The 13,356-nt window shown below is 39.9% G+C and overlaps 1 protein-coding gene across 2 annotated transcripts in view; it reads right to left on the reverse strand.

Moving 5' to 3' along the window:
- GDPD1 (glycerophosphodiester phosphodiesterase domain containing 1) overlaps positions 1-13,356 on the reverse strand; it is a 55,681-nt gene that overhangs the window by 30,766 nt on the left and 11,559 nt on the right. For both annotated transcript variants that reach the window (XM_054457205.2, XM_054457204.2), the window contains exons 2-3: positions 11,188-11,230; positions 196-331 (exon numbers count right to left, since the gene is read on the reverse strand). In XM_054457205.2, the coding sequence (XP_054313180.1) occupies positions 196-331; positions 11,188-11,230 (179 nt within the window). The remainder of the gene's footprint in view (positions 1-195; positions 332-11,187; positions 11,231-13,356) is intronic.

The raw sequence follows: 13,356 nt of genomic DNA on the forward strand, positions 1-13,356 counted from the left end.
AGTTATAGGCATGAGCCAGTACACTTGGTCTCAAAATAGTTTTTTAAAATTTCCTTTGACGTTTAGTATTTAATCAGTGTTTAAATAATATTAGACATTTTTTACTGAAGCAATATCTGATATTCACTATTTTTTAAAAAATCTTACAGGCCGTGACATCTATTAGATATTAGTTTATCATGCATTTTTACTTACACAGTATTTGAGATCAGAGATGTTTACATTGACCCCAGTTGCTCTCTTTAGATTCTCATCATGTGACACTACAACTTGTTCATCTTTTGTGATATGGCAGTCCAATTCTAGCATATCAGTTCCGATTTTAACCGCACTGAAGAAATAAAAGAATGACATTCTGACACTTAAGTATACATTTAGGTTACATGCATCAGATCTAACAATTCAGAGTTACAAATCCAAAATCCCATAATACTAAAATATCTCCTTAATACCATCACTTAGTATGACTTATTAATATGAAAATATTCTAAGTGAACTGAGAATAAAAGAATCATGTTGCCTCCTTTCCATATCCAGTTATCCTTAATTCTTCAACTGAATATAATAGACAGAATACTGAATCTGAAGTTAAGAGATTTGATATTAATTCCTGCTTTGCTGTGAATTTGCATAATTTTGGGCAAGTAAATTCTTCTCTCAGGGACTACATTTTCACTTCTATAAAATGAAAGGATTAAATAACAAGACAAGGATGCTTGCTTTTATTTTTATTTATTTTATTTTTTTGAGACAGAGTCTTGCTCTGTTGCCCAGGCTGGAGTGCGATGGCATGATCATGGCTCATTGGCTTCTCAAACTCCTGGGCTCAAGTGATCCTCCTGCCTCAGCCTACTGAGTAGCTGGAACTACAAATGGATGCCACTCTGCCCGGCTAGTTTTTTTATTTTTAGTAGAGATAGGGTCTTGTTATGTTGTTCAAGCTGGTCTTGAACTCCTGGGCTCATGTGGTCCTCCTGCCTCAGCCTCCCAAAGTGCTAGGTTTAAAAGCATGAGCCACTGCACCTGGCCACTTTTATTACTTTGATTTAACATAGTATTGAAAGCTCTAGCAATTAGGCAAGAAAAAATTAACAAAAGCATCCAAATTTGCCAGGCACGGTGGCTCACACCTGTAATCTCAGCACTTTGGGAGGCAAAAGCAGGCAGATCACCTCAGGTCAGGAGTTTGAGACTAGCCTGGCCGACAAGGTGAAACCCCATCTCTACTAAAAATACAAAAAAATTGGCCAGGTGCGGTGGCTCAGGCCTCTAATCCCAGCACTTTGGGAGGCCAAGGCGGGTGGATCACAAGGTCAGGAGATTGAAACTATCCTGGCCAACATGGTGAAACCCTGTCTCTACTAAAATACAAAATGCTCTTCTAGGAGCATTCGACTGGTAAGGGAAGAATGCCTCAAGAGAGCATGCGTACAACTCCAGTAAACACACTGCACATGTGGCCCCTCCCAAGTAGTGGCAGGCAGCCCTTCCCAAGGGAAGAAACAAGGCAGAAGAGACGCAAGACCCCGGAAGTATCCTAACATATAAAACCCTAAGTCAAAGGTCAAACTGGGCACTTGATCTGTGAAGTCACCACTTGGCCATCTTCCAAATGTACTTTACTTCTTTCCATTCCTGCTCTAAAGCTTTTTAATAACCTTTCACTCTTGCTGTAAAACTTGCCTTGGTCTCTCCTTCTGCCTTAAGCCCTCAGTCAATTTTTTTCTTCTGAGGAGGCAAGAATTTAGGTTGCTGCATACCTCTATGGATTCACCGCCACTAACAGAAGGGCCTATGTCTGTTCCATATTTTCTAATGTTTATGGTGTTGGGCACATTGTAGGTACTTAATATATTTCTAAATGAGGGGAATGGAGCCATGTTTTCATTATCAACATCTATTAATATTTTAAATTTTAATTAATTCCAACTCATTTGGCACCTAAGTGTTTATCAATCATGATCCAAATCCATAGTATGTAATATGTAGTCATTCAAAGAATATAGAATTCACATGGAATAGCATTGTTGGGGTATATCTGAATTTTAAAATAGGTATGATGATGGAGACAGGAGACAGCCAAGGATCCCTGGTGGAACCCCACCTTCAAGCCTAAAACAACCTAATGGCTGAAAGACTGAACTGTTGGTCCAGGATAAAACTGCAACCCCGAGGGAGAACTGCCCTTGTTCGCTCACTTTTTTTTTTTTTTTTTTTTTTTTTGGTCGGTGGGTACTGAGTTTCGTTCTTGTTGCCCAGGCTGGAATGCAACGGCACAGTCTCGGCTCACCGCAACCTCCACCTCCCAGGTTCAAGCGATTCTCCTGCCTCAACCTCTCAAGTAGCTGGGATTACAGGCGCCCCACCATGCCCACCTAATTTTTGTATTTTTGGTAGAGACAGGGTTTTACCATGTTGGCCAGGCTGGTCTCAAACTCCTGACCTCAGGTGATCCACCCTCTTCGGCCTCCCAAAATGCTGGGATTACAGGCGTGAGCCACTGTGCCCGGCCTGCCCACCTTTTCCTGACTAATTTTTTTTTCTTTTAGACAGAGTCTCACTCTGTCACCCAGGCTGAAGTGCAGTGGCATAATCTTGGGTCAATGCAACCTCTGCCTTCCAGGTTCAAGCAATTCCCACACCTCAGCCTCCCGAGTAGCTGAGATTACAGGTACCTGCCACCACGCCTGACTAATGTTTGTATTTTGAGTAGAGATGGGGTTTCACCATGTTGCCCAAGCTGGTCTCAAACTCCTGACCTCAGGTGATCCGCTTCCCAAAGTGCTGGGATCACAGGTGTGAACCACCATGCCCAGCCTCTCGACGGATTCTTTCTGAATAATGCCCACGTGTGCACTGCAGGGAGGGGGTGGAGCCATGGGAATTTGTCCCTTATGCAGGGGTGAGGGGCCTGGCCGCTTCAGCTCATGTGTGGTGGCCTGGTGATCAGTCTGTGAGGTGGGAGCCTGTTAGTAGGACTTCTTTTTTTGCCGAGAGCTTTCTTTTAATAAATTCCTGCTCTCGTCACCTTTGAATGTGTCTGTGTGCCTAATCTTTCCTGGTCGTGTGACAAGAACCTGGTTTTAGCTGAACTAAGGAGCAAAAACTTCTGCATCAATCATATGATTCTATTGATGTAAAATAAAGTTTATGTAAAAAAAGTTTGTGTGTAAATTTTTAAAATAATAGAAAGATATAAGGCCAAATCATAACAGGGGTTACCTCTTATAAGGGAGATGAGTAGGAATGGGAGTAGGAAAGTGAGCAGGCCAATTTTTTACTTCACATAGATTATTTGAGTTGTTTGAATTTTTAGAATATAAACTTTTATAATGGAAAAACAAATATACTGCCATTAAGAATATATCTCTTAGCCAGGAATGGTGGCTCACACCTGTAATTCCAGCACTTTGGGAGGCCAAGGCAGGCAAATCACCTGAGGTCAGTAGTTCAAGGCCAGCCTGGCCAACATGGGAAAACCCTGTCTCTACTAAAAATACAAAAATTAGCTGGATGTGGTGGCACAAGCCTGTAATCCCAGCTACTCGGGAGGCTGAGGCAGAAGAATCTCGTGAACCCAGGAAGTGGAGGTTGCAGTGAGCCAAGATTATGCCACTGCACTCCAGCCTGGGTGACAGAGCAAGACTCTGCCTTAAAAACAAACAAACAAAAAATCCCAGAAGATATTATCTCTTATTTACAAGACGATATTATTGACATCAATTTATTCAACCTCAACATAATAAATTACAGCAGGAATTTAATCTAATAAACACTGAGCATCCTTTTATTTTTATTTTTTCAGACAGAGTTTTGCTCTTGTTGCCCAGGCTAGAGAGGAGTGGCACAATCTCGGCTCACTGCAACCTCTGCCTCCCAGGTTCAAGCGATTCTCCTGTCTCAGCCTCCCGCGTAGCTGGGATTACAGGCACCTGCCACCACGCCCAGCTAATTTTTGCATTTTTAGTAGAGATGAGGTTTCACCATGTGGCCAGAGTGGTCTCGAACTCCTGAACTCAGGTGATCCACCCGCCTCGGCCTCCCAAAGTGCTGGGATTACAGGCATGAGCCACGGCACCCAGCTGAGCTAGTGTATTTAAAAGGATGCTCAGAGGCTGGGCACAAGGGCTCATGCCTGTAATCTCAGCACTTTGGGAGGCCAAGGCGGCAGATCACCTGAGGTCAGGAGTTCGAGACCACCCTGGCTAACATGATGAAACCCTGTTTCTACTAAAAATAAAAATAATTAGCCAGGCATAGTGGCACATGCCTGTAATCTCAGCTACTCGGGAGGCTGAGGCAGGAGAATTGCTTGAACCCGGGAGACAGAGATTGCAGTGAGCCAAGATCGCACCATTGCACTCCAGCTTGGGCGACAAGAGCGAAACTCTGTCTCAAAAATAAATAAATAAATAAATACACTAGCTCACATGATTCTTATTTTATCTGTGAATCACCTATGTGGGGTAAATGTATATTCCTGTATTCTTACAACACATAATATAAAAATATTATAAAGTCATGCACCACTTAACAATGGGCGTATGTTCTGAGAAATGTATGGTCAATTTTGTCATTGTGCGGACATCACAGAGTGCACTTACACAAATCTAGATGGTATTTATACAACTATGTTATAGAGTATAGCCTATTGTTCCGTGGTTACAAATCTGTACAGCACATTACTGTACTGAATACTACAGGCAAATGTAACACAGTGTTAAGTACTTGTGAATGTGTCTAAACACAGAAAGGGTACAATTAAAATATGATAAAAAAGATAAAAATGGTACACCTGCATTAGGGCACCTATCATGAATGGAGCTTACAGGACTGGAAGTTGCTTTTGGTGTTACTGAGTGAGTGGTGAGTGAATGTAAGGCATAGGACATTACTGTACAGTACTGTAGACCTTATAAACACTGTATACTTAGGCAACATGAAATTTATTTTAAAAATAGACCTGGCACGGTGGCTCATGCCTGTAATCCCAACACTTTGGGAGGCCGAGCCAGGAGGATTGCTTGAGGGTCAGGAGTTGGAGACAAGCCTGGGCAACATGGAGAGATCTCATCTTTACAAAAAAAATTTAAAAATTAGGGAGGTATAGTGGCACATCTCTGTAGTTCTAGTGACTTGGGATGCTGAGGCAGGAGGATCGCTTGAGCCCAGGAGTTTATCTATGATCATGCCACTGTACTCCAGCCTAAGAGACAAAGTGAAACCCTGTCTCTTAAAAATATAATAAAATTTAAAAAATACCTATTTAGCTTACTGTAACTTCTTTATAAACTTAAATTTTAAAAAACTTTGACTCTTTTGTAATAACACCTTAAAACATAAACATTTTACAGTTGTACAAATATATTTTCTTTCTTTATATCCTTATTATGTATTTTTCTATTTAACATTTTTAAACTTTTTTTTATTTTTTTTTTTTACACAGAGTCTCACTCTGTCACCCAGGCTGGAGTGCAGTGGCATGATCTCAGCTCACTGCAACTTCTGCTCCCCAGGTTCAAGCAATACTCCTGCCTCAGCCTCCTGAGTAGCTGGGACTACAAGTGCGCGTCACCATGCCAACTAATTTTTGTATTTTTTAATAGAGACAGGGTTTCACCACATTGGACAGGCTGGTCTCGAACTCCTGACCTCATGATCCGCCTGCCTTGGCCTCCCAAAGTGCTGGGATTACAGGCATGAGGCACTGCACCCAGCCAAAGTGTAAAATTAAAGGTGCAGTTGCTCTGGCCTGTAATCTCAGCATTTTGGGAGGCCGAGGTGGTTGAATCATTCTACAAAACCCTGTCTCTACAAAAAAATATGAAAAATTAGCCGGGCATGGAGGCATGCACCTGTAGTCCCAGCTACTAGGGAGGCTGAGGTTTGAGGATCGCTTGAGCCGGAGAGGAGGAGGTTAAAAAAAAAACAGTGTGTTCTATGCTGGCAATTAAAAAAAAAAACTATACATATTACCTCAGAAATCTTTCTAAGTTTGAAGTTTGTCTCTAGCCGAAATGCTGGCTATTTTTAGAAATGTTTAGGAATTATTTGAAAAATATTTTCTATGTATGTTTATTGTTATTGACAAACTAATAGATAAAAAATTAGAACAATAATAAGTGTATCTAGGACAACTTGTAAATTATTCTACAAATTTGGTATGTAAATAGCTAGAACACAGTGAGAAAATAAAATTTTTTTTATCACTTTTCCCTTCAAAAATTTCCATGAATAACAACATGCACCTACTTCCACTAAAATATGGGATATTTTATAGCTGAATTTCTGACAAGCTGTTGACAAATTAAAATAAAAATACAAAAAAGAAGTTGGAGATGCCAAGGTTTCAACATTTCCAGAAAAACAAATAAAAACTCTAGCTCTAAAAGAAAATGTGAAAGAAACTCCACAGAAACAATGCATAACAACTTAAGATAGGCGCCATGTTAAAGAATTTATTTGAATCTCATTTACTCTTCACAACACTGAGGTTGTATCACTATTCCCATTTCATAGATAGTCATATTAATTAGATATTCTAAAATATTTATCATGAGAACCAGGTCACTGATTAATTACTTTGACTGTCTGCCAACTTACACTTCTAGCTATTGCTAATACAATTTGCTTCTTTCTCCTTACCATTCCGGCTAATACCATAGGGATCACATTGTCCTACGGGTATTTCCTAAGGCAGCCTGGTTTAATAACCTAGTTTTATTAGCCCTTGAGAATCACATCTTACATACTCAAGGGTTTAGTGGCTCTGTGTGTATGTATGTGTATAGTACAATTTCTTAGTTTTTGCTTCTACGCTTTACTATGAAGGAGGCTCTGTCTCCTTCATCAGTCTTTTGCTAACGTTCTGTTTTATTCCTGAATGTCCCATTCCGTATTTCATTCAGTAAGCAACTAGTGAGTGTCTATTTATGTCAGAGCCTGAGTTAGGCATTAAGAATTTTGAAATCAGTAAGAAAAGATTCCTGCTCCTAACGAAATAATAGAAGGCTGGGCACGGTGGCTCACACCTGTAATCCTAGCACTTTGGGAGGCCAAGGCAGGCGGATCACAAGGTCAGGAGATCGAGGCCATCTTGGCTAACAGGGTGAAACTCTGTCTCTACTCCAAGTACAAAAAATTAGCTGGGCATGGTGGCATGTGCCTGTAGTCCCAGCTACTCGGGAGGCTGAGGCAGGAGAATCGCTTGAACCTGGGAGGCAAAGGTTGCAGTGAGCCGAGATCTTGCCACTGCACTCCAGCCTGGGCAACAGAGTGAGACTCCGTCTCGGAAAAAAAAAAAGAGAAATAATAGAAGAGCCATATTCATAGCCTAAGGGAGATGGCGTTTGTAAAAGCATCTTATAAACCACATTAAAGGACATTTCATACACTGTGAGACATAATTACTTCTCTTTGTCAGTTTTAATTACTTCTTTTTTTTTTTTTTTTTTTGAGATGGAGTTTCACTCTTGCTGCCCAGGCTGGAGTGCAATGGCACAATCTCGGCTCACTGCAACCTCTGCCTCCTGGGTTCAAGCAATTCTCCTGCCTCAGCCTCCCGAGTAGCTGGGATTACAGGCATGCGCTACCATGCCCAGCTAATTTTGTATTTTTAGTAGAGATGGGGTTTCTCCATGTTGGTCAGTCTGGTCTCAAACTCCCGACCTCAGGTGATCCACCCACCTCGGCCTCCCAAAGTGCTGGGATTACAGGCTTGAGTCACCATGCCCGGCCTTTTTTTTTTTTTTTTTTTTAAGACGGAGTCTCGCTCTGTTGCCCAGGCTGTGCCCAGCTAATTCTTAAATTTTTAGTAGAAATGGGGTTTCGCCATGTTCACCAAGCTGGTCTCGAACTCCTCATCTCAAGTGATCCACCTGCCTTGGCCCCACAAAGTGCTGGGATTGCAGGTGTGAGCCACTACACCCAGCTGACCCTACATTTTCAAAATAGCTCCTTCTTGTCTTCAAATGATAGCTCTTCTAGTCTTAATATCTTTTGATTTTCTGGTTAATTTTAATCAGGCTTCCCACACCAACTATTTATATTGTCATTAATATCTCCTCATCTTCACCTCCATTTTGAAATTTATATGGTTTGTGAAATGTGTATTTAAATATGTACATAAATAAGATCTAAGTTTTAGCTGGTCATTTTATTTTTACTATCTCTCCCTCAACTACCCATCCTATCAAGAATATACCATACTTAAGCATAGTATGTATCTTTTCCTGATTGTATATTACAACTCTTTAGTATTTAATATATAGTACCTTTAAAATAGTATGTTTATTTATTTTCATTTATTTAATTTGAGACAAGGTCTGGCTCTGTCACTCAGGCTGGAGTACAGTGGTGCCATCTCAGCTCACTGCAACCTTTACCTTCCAGGCTCAAGCCATCCTCCCACCTCGGCCTCCAGAGTAGCTGTGACTACAGGCTGCACCACCACGCCCGATTAATTTTTTTTGTGCATTTTCTAGAGACGGGGTTTCACCCTGCTGCCCAGGCTGGTCTTGAACTTGTGAGCTCCAGTGACCTACCAGCCTTGGCCTCCCAAAGTGCTGGGATTACAGGTGTGAGCCACTGCGACTGGCCAAAATAGTATGTTTAAACGGTGTTTTCTTGTTATTCAATGAAACAAGTATGAAACAAAACAAAACAAAAAAAACCTTCTAAGTTTCCTAGCAGTTAACAGTAGAATATTTGTAATTTTTTCAAGTACAATTTTAAAAAGTATGTATTCATAGCAAGGGCACTAATGTGTAACACACATACACAAACCACCACCACTAACAACGAAAAACTCAAAAAAAGAGGGGTTTTATATAAATTTCTAGGTCAGTTGATAAGCAGCCTTACAAATAAATACATCTAACAAACATTAACAATAGCATATGAAAGGTTGGGTGCCGTGGCTCACGCCTGTAATCCCAGCACTTTGGGAGGCCAAAGTGAGCAGATCACTTAAGGTCAGTAGTTCGAGATCAGCCTCGCCAGCATAGCAAAACCTCGTCTCTATTAAAAAAATAAATAAATAAAACTAAAAACTAGCTGAGAGAGGTGGCGGGCACCTGTAATCCCAGATACTCGGGAAGCTGAGGCAGAGAAATCATTTGAACCTGGGAGGTGGAGACTGCAGTGAGCTGAGATCCCGCCATTGCACTCCAGCCATTGCACTCCCGCCATTGCACTCCAGACTCTGTCTCAAACAAACAAACAACAACAACAACAACAAAAATAGCATGTGAAAGAGGTGTTCCCTTCTTCTGAAGTACTAGAAAAATCTCCAAAAAAAATTTTTTAAGTTATAGAAAGCTTCCACATGATACAGAAGGCTGTGGTACTTTTCAGTAGTTACTATTTGAACAAAATTATATAAAAACTGTTCAAGATGAAAAATATGTTGTATTTAGCAAGTAAAAACCATTTAAATTAGATATCCTTTAAATATCAAAAAAAGTTAAGATCAAAATCTTCAAAGGTTAGAAAAAATTATGATATTTTCAAATGTATCATCCTTTAAAATAACTTACTGTATAACCCAGTGTTTTAATTTCATAAATAATGGTGGTTGGTAAAAATTTAACAAAAAATATGGAGAAAAACATAAAATAATGTACCTTAAGCATGAAGAATGCTAAAATCACTCAAAGTTATGAGTAGTTTTTTTCTCAAGTTATATGTATCACCTACATCATGGGCAACAAATGATATATGATAGTGTGTGTATAGGTTGTAGAATTTGTACACATAAAATTATACATCTATATTTAGTTATGGCTAGCTAGCCAGATATGTAATCCAAGTACAGAAAATAAATAAAGTATTTAAATTAAAATAGTCCATTTCATGGTCTGTGATAGGAGGAAAAATTTTACTTTTTTTTTTTTTTTTTTGAGATAGAGTCTCACTCTATTGCCCAGGCTGGAGTGCACCAGTGCAATCTCAGCTCAATGCAACCTCTGCCTCTCAGGTTCAAGCAATTCTCATGCCCCAGACTCCCGAGTAGCTGGGATTACAGGCGCATGCCACCACACCCAGCTAATTTTTGTATTTTTAGTAGAGACGGGGTTTCACCACATTGGCCAGACTGGTCTTGAATTCTGGACCTCAGGTGATTCACCTGCCTCACCTCGGCCTCCCTAAGTGTTGAGATTACAGGTGTGAGCCACCGTGCCCGGCCAAAATTTTACATTTTCGTAAGAGGCTTTTGAGATCATAAACAAAAGGCATCATAGTATAGAACAAGAAGAGTAAGAGATGACAAATACAAGGAAGATAGGATTTAGGTGAAACTAGAATATGAAAAAACAATAGCTTTGTACCTAATAATAACAGGAAAAATAATCTCTAAGGTGTCTTTGAATGATGAGAAGCAGAACAAAAAGTGAAGTCAAATTCTCCGAATTTCTTTGTCCCAATTATATACATTAATTGGCTCAAAAATTATGTAAGAAAATATTTATCTTACTAAATATGGACCTTACTAATTATGGATAGGTAATGTCTTTCATTGGGTTTAACTTTTCACATCCTTTGCTTTATTTTTCAGGAAAAACAATGTTCTCATGATTACCATAGACTGATGATAATCACTGACTCTAAGACAAAGAACGAGATATTAATTAGTTTTCATTCCTGTCTCTCCTGCTGCTTCTCTGTGAGGTGATCTAAAAGACACTTATATGAAATAATCTATATATAGGAATTTAAAAATGTATTTTATTTGAAAAAAAAAAAAAGATCAACACTCCTGAGGATTCCAAGAAGAAACCAGATTGCAGGTTCAGTTCTGTACAAAAATTACTGGGTACAAAGACACATAATCCTGATCATAAATAGCAGTCACTGTAACAGTTGTTTCATTTTCTCTTTCTGTCCAAGACTAATTAGCATTATACACAGTACATTCCTTGTTACAAATGTCTTCTTTCAGCTTTGTAACTATAGTATCTTTTGATTACCCTAAACTCCCATCTGCTTTTTCAGTAATACAGAAGCCAAACACTCTTTGTAACACTTCTGACCAACTAATTAAAAAAAGAAATTTTAACAAAATAGAAACAACTATCACAAACTGATGCTACACTTACACTATCCTCACTTTGTGGATCATCATCACTTTAAAGAAAGCCTGCAAACTGTAAAAGAAAAGAGTACCTTTTACCTTTTTTACATACTTACTGCTGAAAGGCTGCCATTGTATTCTCCAAATTTTCTCCAGCACCTGTGAAAATTTAAACTATATTTACTTATTTTGAACATTTTAATTTTCCTGAAGTTAATTTTAATAAGATACACCTAATGAATCCTGACTTCTTTTTTTTTTTTTTTTTTTTTTTGGGTAGACATTACAAGCGTTTTTTTGGTTGTTTTTTGAGACGGAGTCTTGCTGTCACCCAGGCTGGAGTGCAGTGGCGTGATCTAGGCTGACTGCAAGCTCCGCCTCTAGAGTTCACACCATTCTCCTGCCTCAGCCTCCTGAGCAGCTGGGACTACAGGCGCCCGCCTCCACGCCCGGCTAATTTTTTTTTTGTATTTTTAGTAGAGACGGGGTTTCACCGTGTTAGCCAGGATGATCTCGATCTCCTGACCGCGTGATCTGTCCATCTCGGCCTCCCAAAGTGTGCAAGTGTTTTAAAGAGTGTAATGGTACAGTTTCAGTATCTCTTATCCAAAATGCTTGGGCCTGGAAGTGTTTTGGATTTCTGACTTCTTTAGATTTTGGAATATCTGCATATATATAATGAGAGATCTTGGGGATAGAACCCAAGCCTAAACATAAAATTTATTTAGTTTTCATATACTCCTCATACACATAGCTTGAAGATAATTTTACACAATATTTTAAATAATTTTATGCACGAAACAAAGTTTGTGTACACTGAACCATGAGAAAGCAAAGGAGCCACTCTCTTCATCATTCATGAGAACAATCTGTGGTTGTTTGGCATCACCATCATTCTTGACTGAATTTATAGGCTACCGATAAGCATTTTCTTATACTTATTCATACATAAGTACGTAACAGTAAAAAATAGGAAGTACCACTAACGCAATGAAAAAATAATATGTTCAGGGTAACTAAGTAACATAGTAGCATCACCAGAATACCTATATCAGTTGTTAAAAACAGCAACAAAAAAGGCAGGTGTTCAGTCTCCACCTGTCTCATTGTTTTGTTTTTGTTTTTTCTTTCTTTCTTTTTTTTTTTTTTTTGAGACGGAATCTCGCTCTGTCGCCCGGGCTGGAGTGCAGTGGCACGATCTCGGCTCACTGCAAGCTCCGCCTCCCGGGTTTACGCCATTCTCCCGCCTCAGCCTCCCGAGTAGCTGGGACTACAGGCGCCCACCACCACGCCCGGCTAATTTTTTGTTTTTTAGTAGAGACGGGGTTTCACCGTGTTAGCCAGGATGGTCTCCATCTTCTGACCTCGTGATCCACCCGCCTCGGCCTCCCAAAGTGCTGGGATTACAGGCGTGAGCCACCGCGCCCGGCCTGTTTTGTTTTTTCTTAAGACAGATCATCACTCTGTTGCTCAGGCTGAAGTGCAGTGGCATGATCTTGGCTCACTGCAACCTCCACCTGAAAGGTTCAAGTGATTCTTGTGCCCCAGCCTCCTAGCTGGGATTACAGGTGTGTGCCACCACCCCTGGCTAATTTTTATACTTTTAGTAGAGATGGGGTTTTGCTGTGATGGCCAGGCTGGTCTTGAACTCCTGGCCTCAAGTGATCTGCCCACCTCAGCCTCCCAAAGTGCTGGGATTACGGGTGTGAGCCACTGCATCCAGTCTCACTGTGTTTTGATTAAAAAATTACCATACACTGTTATTTTTTTTTTTAAGTGAGAAGAAACGTCAGAAGTAATTGAAGGACCAGGAAGTGGGTCCTCTAGGAGTGAGGGGGCATTCTGCTAGATGGCTTTTTAAAATGTTTCCTCCAGATCATGTGCCTTACTGACAAGTTTTTGTCTTAGAAGTCTCTCTTTGATTTTATAAACGAACATGATTTCTTGTCCTGTTACAAATGCACCCTGCTCTAGTCCTTCAATAAGCTCATCACATATTTTCATCATGTTGTCTATGGGCACTTTTTCTGCCATGTTAACATCATCTTCATTGTTATAATGTCCATTATCATGATCACCTTGATTCAGAACCATTTTGGCTATTTCACCATTGGTCAATTAATGAACAACTAGAACCTCATGATCAATGTTAAAAACTTCTTCGATATCCATTTCTTTCAGTGTACTGACAAATTCTGAAGGCAATTTTTTGTATATGTAAGGAGGTCAGACATCATTTTTTTCTCACTTTGTCGACATATGGCATCCTTAAAAGTCACCAACTT

The sequence above is a fragment of the Pongo pygmaeus genome, chromosome 19, assembly GCF_028885625.2.
Source record: "Pongo pygmaeus isolate AG05252 chromosome 19, NHGRI_mPonPyg2-v2.0_pri, whole genome shotgun sequence".
NCBI lineage: Eukaryota > Metazoa > Chordata > Mammalia > Primates > Hominidae > Pongo > Pongo pygmaeus.